Genomic DNA, 22,050 nt, shown 5'->3' with positions numbered 1-22,050 from the left:
CGCTGCTTTTGATGCAGCCCAGGATACGGTTGGCCTTCTGGGCTGCGAGCGCACATTACTGGCTCATGTCCAGCTTTTCATCCACCAGTACCCCCAAGTCCTTCTCGGCAGGGCTGCTCTCAATCCCTTCATCCCCCAGCCTGTATTGATTCCGGGGCTTGCCCCAGCCCAGGTGCAGGACCTTGCACTTGGCCTTATTAAACCTCATGAGATGACAGAGAAGTCACACATACACAAAATATAGAAATATAAAATACTTCAACAGACAAGAAGAAGCAACATCACACTGCTTGTTACCAACGAGCTAAACATTCAAATATGTTCACATAAAATACACTTCCATATATCTGTCACTCAGTAAACTTAAGTGCTCAGTTTTGTATGTGTGATTTGCACAAAGAATGAGTAGTCCCGATGACTTCAGTGTAAATCCTCAGCGTGGTATGATACCATCTGTAATAAAACTGAGTCCTAAAACCATTTCCCCGATATGTGAATTACAAAGAGGATATGATTCATACCACTTTCGGCAACTGATTTTAGGAAATGGATGCCCTTGCGTTAGTTATACTTCTGTAGTGCCATGCATACGTAGGTACGGCAAGAGTTCTGACAAGTTTCTCCCACTCTTCATTTAATGAGGTATGGTGACCTGCAAGCACCTTGCAAACTGTGAACTAATTCAGTATGTTCTCTAGAATTCAAAATTTCACCTCTAACAAAAACCAATTATATCTCTATTAACAGCTGTCACGCAGCCTCACAAAATCACAAATTACCTGCTCAAGCAGCCTTTCCTCTACCTTGAAACAATTGTAACAGTAAAAATGAAAGAACTTTGCACCTGTGGTTAGAATAATTGAGACTTCAATCCCCAACAAGGAAAAAAAAAAAATGGAGACATACACATGAGCTTATTTTCTCCCATGGATTATTTTAGTTAGTTTAATGGCTGGCTGGAATACTCCCATGGAATATCCAAGGAATGAAAATCATCCTCTAGTCTTCTCTCAAAAGCACAATTTGCTCTCCAGAGCATCACAGCAAGAAGGAGGAGTACAGTAAGACATACGGCCTCTGAGAATACTGAAAACTAGGATTTAGCTGAGATTGCTATGCATAGCATAAAGTGATTATATAGTAGGCAGTCCCATAACTATATTCCTACAGTTACTTAAAATACAATTTCAAGCTTGATAGGGATCTTCATCTCTCTGCAGGATTCACAGGGGTTTTAACTTGTAGCAAAAGTAAGTTTAATTTATAAAAAGTAAAACCAGAAACTTAAAAACTGAAGCTCTTCTAAAACAGAAAAAAAATCTAAGTAACTAGGGGAAAAAAGAAAAAAAAAGCTTCCTGGAGAATTTTGAAGATTGTCAAGGAGAAAAATCTATTTATACTAGAATTTTCAAGAGTAACCATATTGCTCTTGCTCCACCGGCAACCAGAAACAAGAGTCTACCCACTGAAAGATCATACTGGATTTTTACATTTTTAAAGTTTTAAAGAAGACATGTCAAGGGGTACTTTTCATTCACCTATTTTACACATAACAGAAAGGTAGCTTCAGATTTTATGATTTAATTTACATTACAATTTCTAGATCAGACTGTCATCTGATGTGATTTCATATAAACCCACACAACTATAGTCACCAGTGCACTTTTAAAGAATAATATCAGATCAGGCCTGTGGTATTGCAAACTTTATGGAATATGATGAGTCAATTTAACTTCTGTTAGGAAAGAACTCAATGACTCACTTTTAATATGCAGGCTCTTGCTCCTTCTTTGTCCACTCCTAAATTTTACTTTTAGACAAAGAACTCTCTGCTGCACTTAAATTTATTTAACTACATAATCTCAGAGGAGATAGTTTGTGGGTTGGGGGAAGAGAGGGGAGGAGAGAAGCCATGGGTGTTTTGGCTTTTTTTAAAGAGACTTTTTAAAGCAAGGTATTTCTGCCATATCTTATTATTAGCCCAGTTTGAATGCCAGCAGAATTCAGGGAAAGATTCCCATCAGGGAAAAAGTTCTACTTGTCCATTTTTTCTTCTTTTTTAAGCTAAAGTTTTAGAATTTTCCCATATACAGAACAAATGGCACATAACACATGAAAATCAGTAAGTGACTAAAAGAGGGACAGTATAGCTACATTGCCATATGACTGAAAGATCGGACCAGCAAACATTACTGATTCCATCATTTGAAGGCATTATTTTCTAAGGTGGAAGAAAGCTCCTGTCAGCTGGTAAGAAAAATATTTGATGGTTAACTGCATGCTGAAACATCTATACTTAGTATGCAGCAATCAAAGGCACTCAGGAAAAAACAGCATAGCCTTATAGATCCAATTTATCAACATGTTATGGAATTCAGACCTAGAAAATGAAACAACTGCCTAAAAATCAGGGAATGGACCAGCAAGCTTTCTGATAACACACTGAGGTTTACTTATTTGAATTTGAAGGAACAGCACGTCTGAAAACTATTGCCTCAGAATGGATGCTTGTAATAAGTCAAATAGCACAGTTAAATTTTACTAAAGAGAAAGAAAGAAAGCCTAAAACATTCATCTCCAAGGTCTTTCACCAACACAGAGGAGACAATTCATAATCCTTTTACCATTTTTCACCTTTTCTGTGAAGGATTCAGTAACGTACTGCAACTAAGGCCAATATGACACTGTATACAGCGTATCTAGGTTTAGGACTTCTTCCATTTACTTTTTAAGACTTTTTAAGGCTTGCAAGAGTACTGTGATTACCCTCAGAATTTATAAATGCATATATAAAAATTAAGCAGTACTGAAGGCAGTAGTATCTTTCAGTTTTAATCTGTCTCCCCTAAGGGAATAAACTGATTTGTATAGGTAAAGCAAGGATGACCTTACCTGTTAACATCATGAACTTTTTTTCCCAATAAAAGGCAACATTTTTAGCATTTTGAACAATTGTAATTTCTTACAGGTAGTGAGAGTTAGCTGGGGTTTTTTCTTATTATTCTCATCTATCTGAACCAAAAGAAACAAAGACCTATTGTACTTTTACTAATGATTTATCAGAAATGACAATTCCAAACTCATTCAGTGTTGTTTGGTGCCTCACAAGCGACTCCCTGCTACTCATCCTGTTGCTTTCAGAGTGCCCAGTGTATTAAAGGTGAAGCATTGTAAACCATGATGGCTTACTGCTTCCAGAGCGGTTCTGGTCATGTGCAGACTCTGAAAATGTCCCCTCTCCTTTGAACCAGCTTTGGTGTTTGTCTATTCTTTCAGGAAGCCAGCTGTGCTCACCAAACAAGCAGAAAACCAGTTATTTTGATCACATCTGTGAATTGCACCAGCAAGGGAGACGGCCGGACCACGTGGCCAGAGGCTGCAAAAGGACAGGCGTACCCCTGCAGCAGTACCTAGTTGTTGAGCTCTTTGACTATCTTCTCCTAATCCTGAGAAAGGCAAGACACTAAAAAACTGTGAGGACAAACATAAAATATTCCTCTCCTTTTAAATGCTTTAAAAGCTTGTCCTGCAGTCTCCAAAACATGCTAAAGCTCATACTGCCATAGCCTCACCACGATTTTTACCCATGGGAGGAGAGACAGACTAGCACAGGGAATGCAGATAGCTTGACCATACTACGAGCTTATAAACAGATGGGCACTCAAACATGTAGCCACAGCCCTTATCTGGTTTATGCTGCCTCTCAAATCAGCCAGAAGACTGATCTGGCAGGGCCTTTGAGATCTTCACTAAACAGTTGGTAATTGGTACAGTGCTCCACCATAACCCCCCACACTTTGCTGAAAGACTGAAAGCATGTTATTAATGCCTTCAAAGGAGACAAGTCAGAGGGGTCATTGCTCTACCTAACCACAAAATGCCTCTGGAACTGTTAGAGCTGACACACTAGTTCAGGAGTGCCCACGCTGCCCTTTGCAAACAGCTCCCAGCTTGCTCTGCCACGCCAGCATGATTACACAACTTTCAGGCTCAGAGCTGCTTTGCGCCCAGCTAAGTGCCCAGGTAGGGCAAGCTCAAGTCCGCCGGGAAGAGAAGACACACACTTAAAATGACAGTTCTTCCCTCTGGGGTCCAGAAGATCCCTTCTTTGTGAAGTTCATGAATTACTTCAAAGATAAGAGGGCTACTCTCAGTAGACTTACACCCATTCCATGGAGCGCTGCACCCATTCACAGATAAAAAATGTTTTGAAAACCTATGATTCAGAGCAGGCTTTAGCTGCTATAATTTATGACAAGACACATATTGGTTCCCACCAATCCAGGCTCAAAAAATGAAGAAGAAGAAAAATTCAAACCCAAAACCACAGTATGAACCCTGCCAGCACACACACCACTCTTCCCAGTCACACTGAATATTTAATATAGCATAAGGAAGGATCTTGCCCCATTACAGAGCACGCTGCATGTACATGTAACACACGTGCATGTACATGTAAAAGAAATATTAACACCAGCTCTGAAGCTACTGCTTCCCACCATTATTCTTTGCCAGGTTAGGCACATACCTGGATACTATCAACTGTTAACTCCAATAGGAAATATTCTGTCTTTATATATTTACATAATGCATACCAATCATAGCTTATGTAACAGGCAATGTATTATTACTGGTTACACAAGGTCAATCTTTAAGAACATTATACAAGTCAGGAATTAAAATTAATAATGCTGTGCCAGTTTGCATAAAGCATGTCAAGATTGAAACAAACATATCTCAGCCTCATATTACACCAATTAAAAAAAAGACTAAAGAAGAGCTTACAAAAAAAAGCCGACAGTAACACCTTAGTGGCAATGAATTTAAGTTTATGCAGGAATTTTAATCCCAGTTCTCCTTCAAAAATGTTCATTACTTAAGATTTTGCTATCAAGCCTTGAACCAATCTTACAATCCTTCTACGATGGCTCAGAAAGTGGTTAAGAAAAGGCAAGGAAACCCCCAATCAACTGAAACAAGCCAAAACAGTTCTATATGATGTATTAACACCACTGTGCTTGCTCACCTCCATCTCCCACTACCACTCTGGCTTAAGTAGGTGCAAGTGCAAATGATACAACAGTCATTTGTAATTCTTAAACCATAATAAAGATCAAAATGCTATTTTTGTCTGGAATGGAAATCTAAGCTAAACTCGACTTTAGAATGGGAAGAACATCTCTTCAAACCCTGTTTAATCTTCCCAAGAAACTGTGAGAGGAACGAATCAAATTAAAAGCTCCTGCCTAGAACTTGTAACTCAAGATGGAATATAGTGTGTGACAGGGCAAGAAAGGGTACAGCTGAACCACCTTATTAATGTAATTACTTTTCAGACTTCTGACACTTACAAAAAGCAGATTAAAAAAGATAAAGCATATTTCCAGGGTTTTCTGAGACTGTTTAAAAGAACACAAAAATCTTGTATTTAGACAAGTTTCAGCCACCAGAATGGGGAGTATATTTGCTTTGGAATTGCCCTAAAGTTCCTCTAGCATGCATCAGTGGTTGGTATTGCTCCTGAAAACAGTCTTTACCAACTTCACGTTATGAATTCAGCTGAGCTGGGCCTCTTCATCTGACTAAGCAAGACTGTAGAAGAAAGCATGTCTTGAAAATGTGTAAATCATTTTTAATTGCACAGTTTGGGGGTTTGTTCTGACTTGAAAGAACGCAAATTTCAAAATCTCTCGAAACAAAAATTTCAGACTTCCGAAAGACCCTTCTCTTACAAAAAATAATGAAAGCAAGTGTTTTGCACACTCAACATTTTCTGTTTGGTGAAAGAGAAACATGAAAAGTAAGAAGTACAGAAGCTTCGCACAAACTCTGTGAAGGAGTGAAAACATTCACTTGCATGTTCAGACACAGTGCAACCAAAGTTAAAGGTGCTGTTACAGAAAACAGTATGGGGTTGTGGGGAAGAGCACAGGAGTACTTGGTACCTACAGGCAAAAAAGCTCCACAACTCTCACTCCTGCATATTATTACATTTATGTTCCCAGCCTACACAATCTATCAAAGCATGTTTTTCTCTATTTTGTTTCATGTCCTTAGTTGAGAGAGAAATCTAAGAAGCAAGCCATGTTCCTCACATGGGGAAAGCACAGGAGGTGTGCTGTGCACCCCTTTGATTATCCACTTCCACATAGTGCATCCATTGTGATTAGGCTCCATTTTGCTGCATCGGGAGGGGGGGAGAGGGCCCTTGGCAGCCACCTGTATTGCTGGATCGTTTCCAGCAAGGTTGCTCAACAGACATCTATGCTGCCAGGAATTGTGCACAGGCATCAGATGGATCTCTCGGTTTTCTTAAAGGAAACTGCACGAAAATACACTTTTCTCATCTTCAAAAATTCTTTGTGATTGTTTGTCATGTTCAGGGACTCCTTCTGTGCAGTCCTCACAGGGGAAGGGTTCCTAATTTTGTGCTAACTTCATACTTAGCGGTTTCACAGAAAGCCTAATGTGTTTCTAGCTCAGAATTCACAGCATGGGTCTACACAGGGGACAATGAAATACTGATTCAATGATTAACACCACTGAAAAAGAGTTTCTGTCAGCTGGTCCAGGTCATTCGTCTCACATGTCAGGATAAGTCACGGACGGCCAGATATGAAGGGCAGTATTTTGTTTATGAAGGGGCAATAGCAATAGCTTTAGGGAGAAAACTTATAACACAAAGTAGTGAAAGATAAAACCAAAATACCGATGGTCATGCTTGCACAAAATAGCAACAGGTATGCAGGAGAAATATAAAGAAGTTAAATGTACAGGAAATGTTCTCATGGAAGAGATATGAAGAAGTACAAGAGATTACACTACAAAACAGGAAAGGTGAAGCACCTTTCTTTTAAGACAGTAAGCACAAGTAAATCTGCTCAGTAAATCATCAAGTTTATCAAAAGTGAAACAATGCAAACAAGAAACTCAGCAGCCATAAATATGGCTGACACAGACACCCCACAGTGTGTTTTTTAGGTAGCCTAAGGACATGGATCTGTATGTTTAGCCCGCCATGTCTGCCATCTATCAAGGAGATCAGGATGTCCACTTCCACATCTTTAGTGGGAAGTATACATTCAAATTTTTTCAGCAGGTCTGAAAAAGTCTCAGACAAATTTATTGAAAGGGAGAACAAAGAAGTTAACCACAAGTAACCCTGTGCAGGGGTAGAGCAACACTTCATCGGTACTAAAAGCACCAAGAGCTTCCTCTTGATGAGCAGGTGTACCCGTGAAAGGTGCCTGTCAGTGTGAATAAAGGTAGCTAGTGTGTGAAAACACAAACCAAAATCCAGCCTGCAGAGAGTCTTCACTACAATATAGAAAACGTGATTCACACAAAGGACTCAATATACTCAGAAATAATCTGCTCTTCTTATTACGTGATGTTAACTCCTTCGCTATATGCCATAAAGCTCCGCCTAAGACACGGGAAATTGTCCGTTATTTCTTTTCTTCCTGAATCTTTTCTGGCATTCTCTCCAACTAACTGGAAACACGTAACTTGGTAACTTCCAGACTTGGTATACCACATCTGAAAACAAGGAAAGTACTAATTCCATGGGCCGTAAAGTGATATCCCAGGAGGCAGGATGATGTAAAAATGGCATGTTTACTCTCCTATCATATACTGCAAACTCATGTCCCACATGGAAGGACAAAGTGATAGCATTTGTTCAAAAAAACCAGAGGAATAAAAGAAATTTGTGAATTAAGTTTTCAAGCAGTATTGGAACATACAGTCGTATAAATACACTGATGAGCTTTTCCTCCTCTGGGTGCAGAACAGCATAAATTGTTATGATGGCTTTAATCCAGAGACTAAGGCTACTGTTTACTTATTCCAATACATAATTTTGTTCAAACACCACCAGAATGTTTAAAAAAAGGGGAGAGGAAGATTTTTCTGGGCCATTTTGGCCTCTCCTGATCTTGTTAGGGTATGAAGCACTGTAGAAACACTTCAAATGTGTATTAATTGCAAAGGAGATTTTAATGATGGTACACACCCTTGTACTTACTGTTCTCTTGAACAATTTCCTAAAAGTACCTGTCGAGACTTGAAATTACCAAGTGCTGTCAAAGTGTTTGCCTTATGATCGCAATAGTAAGTGTTCACCAGCCATCAACATTCACAGTCTCAACTTAAGCACGTTTTCCAAAGCTTCCAGGTTTTTTGCTCAGCATGTTAAACCTTTGCGATTCCACATGGTTCAGACAAAAACTATATAGATGTGGCATCAAGCAGAAACTACAGCATCACTTCAATGCAATTCACTCTAAGTCAAACTCGGACTTGTTTATACATGAACAGGCATTCACCCCTCACATGAAACACTGAGAAAAGTTTTCCCAACCTTCCCCCCGCCTTCAAACAACTCTCCGATTTCAACAAACACACAATCAGAAATAAAATTCCCATAGATCACCACACCAAATAGAAACAAACCACTTGGGAGTAACAAAAGCAAAACTTGCCACTACATCTGCAGAGGCATGAGAAATGTTGTCCACGACAGAACCAAGACAACCAGTCAGGGGTACACTTATATTTCCCAGAATGTCCCTAATGTACCAAATGGCCTCATGGAAAAATGTGGATGAACTAACAACCACTACATAGATGAATGAAGATACACAGATAATCAGTAAAGGGGAATACTGCCACGAGGTTAATACTTCTTCAAAACTATAAACTTTCAGTCCTGATATTCCAGAGAGACCTACAAAGTATTTTCAAAAAATGAATAAGCAAACTAAACTTATAACTCAACCAGATACCAAAAACCACAGACTGACTGCAACTATCTGTTCTATTACACTTCATCATTGTCCCTATAGCCTCAACACTATCCTCCTCCCGCCCCTGCCCCACGTGCCCAACGGGTGATAAATATCTTTCTCTTTTTTCCACTGACCCTATCTTAAAACCTCTTCTCTTGCTATCAACCTGCTATCCTTGCTCCACTGGTACCAACATTGTTTTCTCTCCAACGGTCTAACAGCACAAAGAAGTTAAACTCTGACAAATGGGTTTCGAGCTATATTATGTGGCTGCTTCTGTTTCCAAGCTACAAAATTACATGCGCCTCACAGCTTTGTGAGTTTTTCTCTATCCACATTTTGGTTAATATTAGCTTTCCCTGTAGATTTAGCCTAGTTTAAAAGCACTGTGCAACACCATAAACGAGGCATTGCAGAAGGAGTCTACTCTAATTTACAGAGCACAATATAAAATGATACAGGTTTGTTATAAAATTCCTACTTCAGTACTGTTCTGCTGAAGTTCTCTCCCCTTGCCTGCAAAACGTGGACAGAAAATCTTTCTTCCTCCTCTTTCTTTAATAAAACTGCAAGCACCATCAGGAACACACTACACTTGAGGATAACGTAATTTTCTTGCAGTAATTATCAATAAAATTAATTTCACTTTGATGGTTTCTTGCAGTAAATGTCAATAAAATAAATTAGACTTTGATGGATACACAAAATTTCCCACTTCATTAGATCTGAGATTACTTTTTTTTTTTTCCTTTCGGGCTTAAATAAAAACTTACATCTTTTCCCAGGACTCTAAGTTCAAACTGTGTTTCCTTGAAGTGAACTTTTGTAATTCTAGGCCTGTAAAAATGGAAAAAAAGACAGGCAGAACTTCAGGAGACTTTCATTTCATGCATAATAAAGTATAAAGTTGTATATATTTACATACAAAGACAAAAAGGAATTCACAGGTAGATTTTATTTTTTTAGGTATGCAACAGATATCAATAGAAAATTAGCAGTATTTAAATATTTCAGCATGACTATCATAAAGGTGAAGTATATTTTGCAATACTTGGATTATCAAAGAATTAAAAATCTGTATAATCCAAACCAAGATTACGAATTCCAACTACACTTTTTTTTTAATTTATAACATTAACCTTTCAAATAGATATCACAAATCATACATTTCCATACAACAACATTGTTATTGTTTTAGCACAGACTGCACATTTGAAGTGTACATACCAGAAATATTTTCCTACTTGTTTTTTATTCTTGTAGACAACAACTCCTATGGGTGTTAATCCTAAAAAATACTCAGATTTGTTTTCACCCTGGAAAACAAAAATGTATGTCATTCATAGAATCGCAAGTTGTATCACTGTAGCAGTGAGGTCTAGTGAGGAAGTCAGCCTGATGACTGACTTGAACATACTGTTTCACTCTCTGTGCCAATGGGAAAATAGTACTTGATCTACTGGCGAAAACTCCTATACAAAAACTTGTAGGCATAGAGGCAAAGAGGCAAGAAAGAATGGCAGTGAGGGAAATGAATGGGAGATTCCACATGCCATGGTGAAAAAGAAAAATAACTTTTTTTTTTAAGGAATTACTTTCGGCTATTTGGCAAATGGCCAAAACTCAGAAACTAAACTCTTCATTCAGATATGAATGCAACAGACATCCGAACTTTTAGCTGAAGGTAAATAGTGATTTTCTGACCTATTCTACTATAATATAACCTCACAGCTGCCTTCTCCCTCCTAAAATAGTATCACCTGCATACTGCTACCAAGGGAAGTAGCTCCTTGGAGAGATTCAGAGCATTTTATTGTTCAGAATGGGTAGCGACATGCAAGGAACAGCCGCATGCATCGTTTCTTCCAAAGGAAACCATTCCTGAGGCCAGCATCCAAATCGCAAACCGTGTCAGGAGAGAAGAGGATGAAAACCCTGGTGCTGAGTGGCAGGAGGTCCCTGCCTCCCCAGTTTACGGTCAGTAAACAAAATCACATGCGCCCTACACTTGAAAGAGTGCAAAACTTAGTGCATGAGGTTAAAAAAAAGTCAGCTGCAAAAGCTCATTCATCTGCCTACTTGAGGCAATGAGGAAGAGCCCTGCAAGCTCTAAACCGGCAGAGCATGAACCGCAAAAAATATCAACTATGAGATGGACTGACTGTAGAAAGTGTCCTTCTGTGTGACTACTGATGTGAGAAAGCTCAAGCACACCTCTGCGAGCTCTGCCTGTGCCCCTCAGTGAACTAACTACTAAAGGCAACTTTACTTTTAATATGACCAAACGAGGAAAAGAACTACATCTCTTCACGTGTGCAGCTTCAGTCTCAAATGACGGCTTCTGTTGCTGTTGTAATATAAACAGCAAGATGATATTCATGGGTTAGACTTGGGCATATTACAACTCACCCCTCATTACCCAGGCAGGGATCTCATTGCACAGCAAAAGCAAGCTAAGAGAAAAAAAAAATCTTCCAGGCTCTGCTATTTTAATATCATTTTGCTGGATCATGTTGAATCTTGTTCCAGTAACTCCCCCGGCTTTCTGTGGGTGGGAGGGGCACAGAGCATGGGATATGAATACAATTAAGCCACAGGGTGCATTAAAAAATGCTTCATATTGCAGGCTACACAATTTTCAGCAGGAAATACATACTTAATCTTCTGGTAGTATCTTGATTTCTTTATTTTCTTTCAAGTAATTTTACAAAGTACTGACATCTAACTCAGTGAACTATCTACATTACAACTCCCCATTTGAACTTCTGATTTTCTTTAATTCAAACAAACCTGCCACAAGCACAATTATTCAAACAAGATAGAATGATGTTTCCACCACGAGCACATAGCCTCCAGGTGATAAGTTGGATCCAATCCCAACATACATGCTGTTCTACAAAAGAAGTGGAGGGTTTTGCTGAGGCAATACAGACAACTTGCAATGCTGCATGATACAGCAGAGGAAAAGCTGGAAACATACTCTGGATCTTTAGCAAAACCTTCACAATGAATATTAAAAAAAGCCAGACATGGTGCTGCTACCCCTACCTAGTTTTTGCAATGGTATTGAAAAGATTTTGGGACACACTTGCTGTTATTTACACAAGAATAATGTGCCAATTCTTGTGTCAAAGACAAAGGTTATAACCCTCTCTCATCTCTCCTGATACTTGCACTAATTACTTCTTATTTATCTGAATTGTTTTTTCCAGAGTATAACTGATTGTCTTTTGTAGGTGTAATACAATCACAGCCTTTCATCTGAAAACCATTAGGCTTCTGTGAATGAATGAATGAATGAATCCCCTCAGTCTGTAAATATGTCTTCCTTTGCATTTCTTAAGTACAGCATTTCCTTTCAAGTTATTCTGTGGCAACTAAAATATATAAATACTCTCCTCAACATTAGTACAAGAAAATTTTTTTCATTGTTACCAAGTTTAAAATATTTAAACAATACTTACGTAAACAGGATGGAGATCTACTCCATACATTTCCAAGGATTTGGCCACCCCTAAGTAGTTCACTTCTGCCTCAGCAGGAACTTGACCCCTGTAAACAAAATTCCATGTAAGAACTTTGCGCTTCCAGTCAACATATTAAAATAGATTGTATTAATAAACACAGTTTGCTGGACAGGTATGCAACCCTTCCTACCATTTCTTTAGACTGTCATAACCCTTTCAGCACTGTACTTCCACTTGCTCCAAGCGAGACTGGACAGCAGGCACAAACTTTTACTAAACTTTCTGCTGTAAGATCCTACCACAGATATATGCTACCATATATATAGTGTATGCCTACTACAGAGGCTAATCTTTTCCCTGCTGTCACAAACACACTTCAGACATTCCATTTTTAGGCTTGAATATGCAAAATAACTTTTTTCCCAATAACTGTATGATTATTAATAAAGCAGGAATGGAATAATTGACTGGGGTACTATTTCCCTATAGCAGGGCTGAAGCTACAAAGGATTTCTGAAAGCAGGGCTCATGACTTCAGATAAAAATATTTCTTTCTTCGTAAAATCTTGCCTACAGGAAGTCACACCAACTGGTAATACCCAAGTCTGCTACTGTGAAAACGAAGTTTGGAGTCTGTCTCAAGACATTACCAGTTTCAAAGATCCAGCTTGCCTTCCTATCTGCAAATATCAATTCATCAGTTAAAAACTACCATCAGCTGCATGCTGGTAGGAAACAATAGGGTAAAACTGGTGGGGAAAAAAACATGGCTACTATGAACATCAATGATGAAGGATTTACTTTCAAAAAGAACAAAATGACTACATAAATTCAAAGCCTTCAATAGACATCCTCAGAATTGAATTTGTTCTTCCCTCAATAACAGCCATTGATACAAGAGCAAGACGCTCTGTTGCAAGCCTGAAATAATTGAAGCTGCATTTTCATCTTCACTCCTTTTTAATAGTTCCATGAAAGCTACTGGACTGTTACTGGGAAAGTACAGCACATCTTGTGAAAACATCAACTCAAAAATATGCATCTCCTGTTTCATCCTGTGATGGTCCTCTTGGGGAAATACTTCACTGCATTTGCTACCTTTCAAACTGAAAGTGTGAAGCAGAGCTCAACATTTTGACTCAAGACCTGGAGAAGTCCTGCAATATGCACAAAAGCAGCTACTTTCCAGGTTTTCCCAACTTTGTGTTATGCCTGACGAAGTAAAAAAACACATCCAATGTGAAAGATGTGAAAGAGCAGTGCTAGCATGAATGCAATAGTATAGGTATTTAAAATGCCTTCTTTGTATCTGGGAGATGGGCTGCTTCAGCCCATCTTATCCATGTAGCAGCACTGGTACTATTTCAGGTGTTAGCCCTTCTTTCCAAGGACTCCTGGAAAAGCAGCAGACCTGAAGCTTGTAAGAGAAATCCCTTTCTTCAAGAGCTGGATTTCCTGGTAGATCTGTGATTCATCTCTGTATTCAGAATATGCAGAACACTGGATATTCAGCATGTCAGCATTGTCACATCTGACATCTTTTATCCACTTCTGCTATAAAAATTTACTCCACAGCTTGATTTTTTTTAAATCTTGGTGGTAGCTCTCAGAAATGTAAGCAAAATATTCACTGGAGCAGTATTGTCTTACTGAGTTCCCAGGGAGGTGAAATACCAGTCCTGAGCAGAGTGGATTACCCCATTACTGAATTAGTGCTAGAATCCAACACCAATTTAAATACCACTGTTAGTGTTTCCTTACTGACCATACTTAGAAAAATGCTGATGTGCTTATCCCACCATTCTCAGCTGTCTCTGAAAGTACCAAAATGCACAAATGTCAAGTAAGTGTGTGCACATGTATAAATATTTTCACAATAATACCTAATTTATAAGAAAGTGCATTTGCAAAAATATTAAAGGAAGGAAAGATGTGCGCCGGAGCTTCTGAAGGAAGCAGATGGAAGCCAGAGGAAGAAGTCCTCCCAAATGCAGATGGAGAAGAAAGAACATGAAGGGGAGAGGGGAATGTCAGGGACAGAAACAATTCCCACCATTACAAAGGCTAAGTGTTTCATTTTTACTGTGTATGAAAAAACAAACTCTCCTCAGCATCATACAACCTGACAATACACCGCAAAACTAAAACAGTCTTTGCAGTTGGTAATGACAGAGCAGGCAATGTAACAGCCGTGCAGCTGACATGCACCACTCATTTAGATGGACAAAGAGCACCTGAGTGCCACTGATGGCCCTAAACAATATTGAAAGCTACTCTCAAAGCTAACTATCAGGGGCATTTTAGCTTTCCTTATGTCCCACTGACACCATGTAATATCAATTCAAAATACACCAACAGCTGACTTGCCAAGTATCAGTTAGTCCCAGATCTGCTGCAGTCTGGAACAAGCAATGTCAGAGGGCCAACACAAGCTCTCCCATTTGCACTGAGGGCTCATATCCCTCCTCCAGCACCACGAGTGCCTGCTTCCTCATGTGCAAGCCCTGAAGCCCCTGCTTGCTCCTCCAGATGTGCATGACAACAGAAGGTCACCTCACCCTGCTATCTGACCTTGGGATTGTCATGCTGGTTTATAGATGGGACAACAGTCGCAGCAGGCAGGCTGCAGAGACTTGATGCGGTCAGAAACCCCCCTGCACCTCTGACTTCCCTCACCTTACTTGATTCAGAAACTTGTTCAAAAAAATGCATCCTGAATGAATCCCTGAATAGCTATTGTGCTGTGTAAAAAACTGAGAGATAACCTGCAACCAAAAACAGTTTATCTGGACATAACTAGCAGAAGCAAGGTACATGCAATACCACAGCTGTCTTGCAAAAAAACCCCATGCTTCCATGCTGGGCTCCAGAAAGGATAAAGAAGTTCTTCCAAACCGTATCACAAACCTGTCCCTAAAATGTCTCTGGTAGGTCAGATAATTTGGGATATGCCCTCAGCCATCCTAGCTTCAAACTTCTTAACTAAAGAGACCGCTGTCACCTGTGCAGAAGTCAATGCTGGCAGTGCTGATGATGAGGGTCAGGCTGAACTAGCAATGGGTGGGTACACCTTAGTTTCACTCTCTTTCCTGATGCTGCTAAATCCCTGACACCTAACTGCAGCCAAGCAGCAAAGAAGTATCAGAGCTTTAGATCAATAAGCGTATAAAAACACTAGAGACAGTGTTAAGACAGTTATCACTCCTCTTTGCAACCTCTGTTCCCCTGGCTTCTGAATTTCATCTTCAAGGTTATAAACTTTTTGAGGCAAATGGGTCTTAATCTGACTTACTACACTAATGACTAGAGAAACTTGAGAGAGAGGAATGAAGGTTGCTTAGTATCAGTGACCTGGTACATAGTAATTCATCTCAAGTTTCATTTCTCAAACATAACCTCTGTGATGTTGAACCAAACAAATTCTCTGTGACTCAGTTTCCAATCTCTAGAACAGAAAAAACAGTACATTCTTAGTTCACAAAAGGACCTGCAGTAAGGTTCTCTGTAACGCATCAGTTACTATAAGGCAGTCAGGCAACCACACAGAAATAATTATTGAACAACAGACTCTCTTCCCTGAAAGAGAAACCTCAGGTCAGTGTGGCAACTGGCACAGACTCCAATTACAGAAGAACTTTTCAAAAGGAACAGCTATGTCTCTGAGTTAATACCCATTCTCATTAAACAAAGCATAAATAACACTAACATGCAAAACTACAGGCAAGAAATTATTTAACCTTTATCTAGACTGTGGCTTCATTATAGCAAGAGAATCAAGAAATCTAGATCTACATACGAGATGGCTAGCTCTGATTATCTCTACATTACTTTGACAAAGGGTATGATGAACATACTCATAAAAGGTTTCTTAGTGCTCTCATCTTAATAAATGGTTATATCAGAATTGCACCTAACTTGGATTTGTTAGAACAAGCTTCTTTACACTTACCAGGAACATGAACTTGGAGATGAGCAAGTAAATGTTTATTTTGGATTTTCGTACGGTTGAACTTCTGGCATATGTTTTATTTTCAAAACCAATTTCACATTTTGCATTTTTGAAGGCAAATATGTGGTCTAATATTTGGAACAGCAGGCTGGGAAGCCAAATCCCTCTGACTTCCAGTGCTTTCACACAGTGACTGGTGGTTCGGCCTCTGTTACTCATACATCAAGAGTACTTCAGTCTAAAACTACTCTCACTGAAAGCATTTCATACGTAGAAGGCCATTTCTAGAAATGAGTAATTGGGACAAAAAGTGGCTCTGAATTGCTGGGGATTTTTTTGTATTTTTTGTATGCCTAGAGACAGTGTAGAGTTAAACATCCTCTTTAAGAAGACTACTTACACAGCTGCTGCAAATGCATCTAGTATTTAAGCTATATTCACACAGGATCACTTTCTGGCTCTGCGTTCTTTACTGGAAATTATGTTCTTTGCTCCAACTTCCCTATGAGATTGCTATGGGGTTTTTTACATTACTGCTGTTGTTCCTCTCTCAAGCAGTGACAGAACTGATGGGGCCAGAGGTTACCAGTTTTTTTCTTGCTTTGCTTATCTATTGGGCACCCCAATCCATCCCCTGGTTGTCCTTATTGTAGTTTTGCCTCCCACCCCGTTGACAAGTAATCAAGGGAAGGCATTGTATGCACAAATTGCAGTCTGAGAAAAAATCAACTGATTCCCAAAGCAGCATCTTGGGATCCACCATCAGGCAGAGTTTATCCAGAATGTCAATGATAGTACAACTCACATGTTTTGTGTCCAAGATGATTATGATGCCAATAACTAGAAGATGGAGAATTGAAGTTTTGCAGTCTCTATTGTAAAAATGAATCTGCCTTTTCCAGCTTTTGCAAAGGTTAAGTTGGGATTGCATGAATCTCCCAGGTCTGTTGACATACATGGTTCAGATCTCTGGAGTTCTCCTTTGTCCTGTCTGCAGCGCACCTAATATCCTCCTCCTGCAACCTCTTGACCAGTTGCCCCTGCCAAGTACCATAACTCTAGCTTATTCCAGCTGTCTCAGCTCCTTCTCATACATAAGAAATGTTATCAGGTACAGTTTCAATGCCTGTGAACTTCTGTAGTGCCTTGTTCAGTTTAAACCAAAATTATTTTGAGGCCCACCAAGTAACCCGTGTTCCCACTGCTTTAAGATCACATGCAAAGTTTTGGAATTTATTTGGTTTTTGTCCAGAAACCAGCACTTTGAATACCCTGTGTTATTCAGTGCTGCCTGAAGACTCTTGTTTCTAGGTGCTGCTTTTTTCCTTAGACATCATATGTTCTTCCTTACAGTGCAATCCATTATATTGACCACTGCCAATATGTTTTATGTAAGACATGTTGGTTAATAAAATGAAAGGACTTGATGCTTGTAAAACCAGACTGGCTCTTTAATTCACACACATGTTGCAACTGAGATTATCACTTAAACCATGAGCATACAAACTGCTTTCCTGGTAGCTCCTGCAATGTGAGCTGCTCCCACAAAGATTCATGCAGGTTGCTACAAGCACTCCTTCATTACCCCAGCTAAGGATCTGGCAAGAAAATAGAGGCTTCATTGTACCAAGTGCTGTATGTTATTAGATTAAAAGTGGTTTTGTCCTAACAGTTTATGTGAATACACAGGGCAGTACGAAGAAAAGAAATGTTATTATCTCCATTTTACAGAGAGCAGACTGAGGCATGGGCATAATAAGCAATTTGTCCAAAATTATGCAGGAAATCTGTCCTGGAACAGGGAACTGAACTCACACATTTTTGTTTCATTCGTTTTAACTACAAAAGTAAGAGGAAACAGAAGCGCTATTAAAACTGCTGGTTCTGAAACACCCATACCTAGGTCTGACACCCATTGTATTTCCAGTTATTGTCCTACTCAGTTCCTAAAAGAACAACTCCAATTACGCAAAATGTTTTCTGCTTCTGAGGGACGTAACTGCACGCCCTGTGTTCTCTCCTCTGGTCTAGAGACCTCCACACTGCACCACAAGCTGCTCCCTTCCCCACCTAACAAGCATCTCTGAATCTGAGGTTACCTGCCAAATTCCCAACAGTACTGAATTCTTACATCAGAGTTTTGTGTATCCGCTCTATGGCATCCTCCAGCTCTTCCTTCTGGTCTGGAACAAAGCGGTACTCCGAGACGTAACCTGCAGTGTGCTTGTACGGGTCATAGTCCCCCAGCTCAGCTAGAGGACACAAGAAGGAAAGAAAGGTCACCTATTTTCAACACTTTATGTTAACCAAAAATTATGTCGTATAATCCACCTGTTTGTTGCCAAGCCACCTCTTTCCAACTGACTGTCAATTTACCATGCAGTTAAAAAACCCAAAGACAGTACAGAACTGTTCATTTTAGTGCACATAAAACCAAGAAAAAATGTCTTCAATCATTTTAAAAGAGAAATGAAAGGTTCAAAGAGCTAGAGGTTTTGAAAGGAAACCTACCACTTCTACAGGACTAGATACAATTTTGTCCAAGCCAGCAAAGTTGAAATTTGATGACATATATTATTTGGCAGCATATGTAAAACAAGTGTAGAAGGAAAGTCTAATTTTTTTTACCTATGCCCTCATGATAAGCTGTACTATTACAGACAGAACGGATCCATATTCTTGCTGGGACTCCTAACATAAATGTCAGTGTGGGAATGCTAATGGAGACAAATGTCCTGAGACACCTAGAGGTACGCCCTTCTAAGGGTAAGCATCGTTTCTTGTGAGGAAACACAAGACTTCATTTTTCAATAAAATATCAATATATTTCCTGAACATTATTTCAAAATCAAAATAATTTTTAAAAGAATTTTCTTAAAGAAAAGAACCTAATGAATAGCCAACAATTTTCTTTGAAACAACCTTGAATTTGCATGCATTAGTCATTACCAGTTTACATGTTGCCATGCAATTATAAAATAAATATGCACCTTGGTCAGAACCCACTTCTACTGATCTTAACTCTAATTGCATCTATCTGAGAAACTCTGCGAAAGTTAGTATTTCAATTTTTTAATAACCCTCTGTAAAACCTGCGTAAACTGGGCTGCTCTGAGAAAAGCTTCATGGAAGGTTGCTATCCAATGCCCACTAAGCCAAACACATAGCCAAAAGGAGGCTTCAAGAGCCAAGAAGACTCATCTAATAACTCATGTTTCTTTCCAGAATTTAATGATGTTTCCAGAACAAGACAGTGATCTGCTCACTAGACATGCTGAGAAGTTTCTCTAGAAAACCTCCGTAAAAATGGTGTGGTCCTTGCCCATAGCAGGAACAAGAACAGGAATGTCTACAACAGTAACAACTCCAGCATTCGCAAAAGGAAAATTGGTATATTCTGTGCTATACCCATGCCATAACTGTGCCATGGGTACTAGTTTTTCCACCATCACAACCATAATAGTCTGCAGTCTTTGGCCACAAAAGGAGGAAACGATTCATGTGCTAAGGACAGGATCTGCCCGGAGACCAAAGATGACATGCAGGCACAACCTGCTTGGTGAAAGCAGGGCCCATGGCTGGGGCAGGACATGGGTAGAGGACTCTGGGAGAACACGTGGCCGTGGCTCCTCCTCCAGATCTCAGCAGCTGCTAGCTCCACTGGGAAAGACACCACCTGTATCATTACAGAAGCAGAGCTTCTCGGCTATTTCTGAATTCCCACAAATGCACTTCATCTCAGTTTGGAAAAGAAAAAAGCATGATCTGGCACATCACCCTTGGAAAGGCTGTTGACCTCGGTGCTGATGCTTTGGGTTCATATTTTCAGTATCTGACACAGACATTTCTCAGGTGTCTTTATATACTTTGAACAACTGCAGGCCCTAAATAAAAGGACAAAGTTTTTTATAGAGTCAATGGGAATGTATGCTTGCTGGTGCCAGGACTAACTTTAACCCACTTTATGTAATCTTTGCCATGCTTTAGCTCTCCTCTCCCACATGAGCTTCCTCATTGTTTTCCAATAGAATATCTGAGATTAGAATCACGGGAACAGGATTTTATACCAAAACAACAGCTCCCCATACTCTAACCACCTTACAAAATGACTAAGGACAAGAATTTATTCTTTTTACTCATTTCTCATAATATGATTAAGATGTTACCATCATTACATATTTTCCTGCTTCATACTTGCAATAGTTTTTCAAGGAGGGCACGTATGCCAGTAAAGTGAAATGTGCGTTGCAAACAGTTTTTCAGAGTATGACATGTCACATTTCTTAGATGGCAAAATGAAATTAAAAATAATTGCACAAAAAAAAAAAACTGCCTGAAATTTTAGCTTTTCAGAAACATATATAACACACCGTGAAATTCTGTATAATGCCCACTCCCATTTCATACACAAGTTATTCTGCTTTGTTATTAAAATGGAAATGAAAGGAGGACTGTTTTTTATGTTGTATTAAGTGTTGTTGAGTCATACTTGGAACACCAATAACAAATAATCTTTGGTTAATATGTATCACTGATAAGAAATCCAAATTTAACATAGAACAAATTACAGGTACATGTCCCAGCATGGCTCATCATACGATTTTTGGTTACCAGTTGTGTTTGAATATAGAGCTTGAGCTGTAATGTGAAAGGAATAACTAACTGGTAGACAGACAGCTCCTTTCTAATTGATTGCTAGTTCTATCAAGTATGCAGGATATAACAACCACTTCTGAAAAGCTAACTACTGATGGGTGAATGCAGATAAGTGACAGATAGAATTAAAATTCTTCACTTCAGGTTAAAACACATCCTCCCTTCAAGCATAGGCGCATTCATACTGACATAATGTAATTTTTGAAAGAATGTTTTATTTGACAGACTTTGTTGGCTGGAGGCTGCCAATAGCCCATCAAATCTGTAAACCTCCTGATGAAGGTTTTGTCATACTCTATATGCAATCCAGAGTAAGTCATAAAGTCTTAAGTACATGATAAGGTATTCCTCAGCAAGGCAAAGAGTGTTTGGCAGACTCTTCAGACTGACTTTTCAGTTTCTTCTTTACATTAGCTTCTATATTGCTTCTACATTATCTGTTCAGAATGGTCATCTATTTACAGTTCTTCAGCTGAGATCAGTCACACTAGTTTTGTTCTGTTTTGAAATGAATGCATAAAGCGTTAGTGAAATCTTCAGTCACCACTTAAAATTAATCATAATACAGGATTAAAAGAAATAAGCTCTCAGTTGGACAGAACTTACACTGAATTACATATGCTCCCAGCTGTGCTGCAGTGTTGATTGGACAAGGCAAGCGACCCTGTAAAACATCTTGCTTGACCTGCAAGAAAAACTGATACCTAAAACACAGAGAGAAAACAAAGCTGTTATTTCAATATTGAGTCTGATGCTCCACGTAATGTTTCATCATCTTCCAGTTTACTGAAGACATATCACATACATAACTATGTGACAGCCAAAAACTGTATTCCTCTCTGAATGACTTTTCCCCTACTGACCTTGAAGTAACAACTAAGATTAACCTAGTGAAAGAACCTAGGTAGGGAAGCACTCTGCAATTTTTCCATCTGCTTACGTTGTGCAGATACAATACATTTTACTCCTAAAAATGTAATTTTTCTCTTTTGACTTTCATAGAGCAGTCAGGAAGTGGGGAAGAGGGCTAGGAATCAGAAAAATTGAACAAGAAACCTATCAAAGGGCCAAAGTTTAACCTGATCAGTGGATCAGCATAAGGGAGAACTGGGTATTGGATACTTCTTGACTGAAAGGTTTCCCCTCCACACACCAGAGTATCAACTCTAGAGCAGCAAGTAGATTTGAT

The 22,050-nt window shown here is 39.2% G+C and overlaps 1 protein-coding gene across 1 annotated transcript in view; it reads right to left on the bottom strand.

Annotated features, from left to right (window-relative positions):
* Window positions 1-22,050, bottom strand: part of EPB41L4A (erythrocyte membrane protein band 4.1 like 4A) — a 91,508-nt gene that overhangs the window by 48,517 nt on the left and 20,941 nt on the right. Inside the window, exons 7-11 of the mRNA XM_009284203.1 lie at window positions 21,468-21,565; window positions 18,337-18,457; window positions 12,254-12,341; window positions 10,017-10,105; window positions 9,563-9,626 (exon numbers count right to left, since the gene is read on the bottom strand). Coding sequence (XP_009282478.1) covers window positions 9,563-9,626; window positions 10,017-10,105; window positions 12,254-12,341; window positions 18,337-18,457; window positions 21,468-21,565 — 460 coding nt within the window. The remainder of the gene's footprint in view (window positions 1-9,562; window positions 9,627-10,016; window positions 10,106-12,253; window positions 12,342-18,336; window positions 18,458-21,467; window positions 21,566-22,050) is intronic.

The sequence above is a fragment of the Aptenodytes forsteri genome, unplaced genomic scaffold (assembly GCF_000699145.1).
Source record: "Aptenodytes forsteri isolate BGI_AS27 unplaced genomic scaffold, ASM69914v1 Scaffold69, whole genome shotgun sequence".
NCBI lineage: Eukaryota > Metazoa > Chordata > Aves > Sphenisciformes > Spheniscidae > Aptenodytes > Aptenodytes forsteri.
Note: the sequence above shows the minus strand (reverse complement) of the source record. Positions and strands in the feature narration are given on the sequence as shown.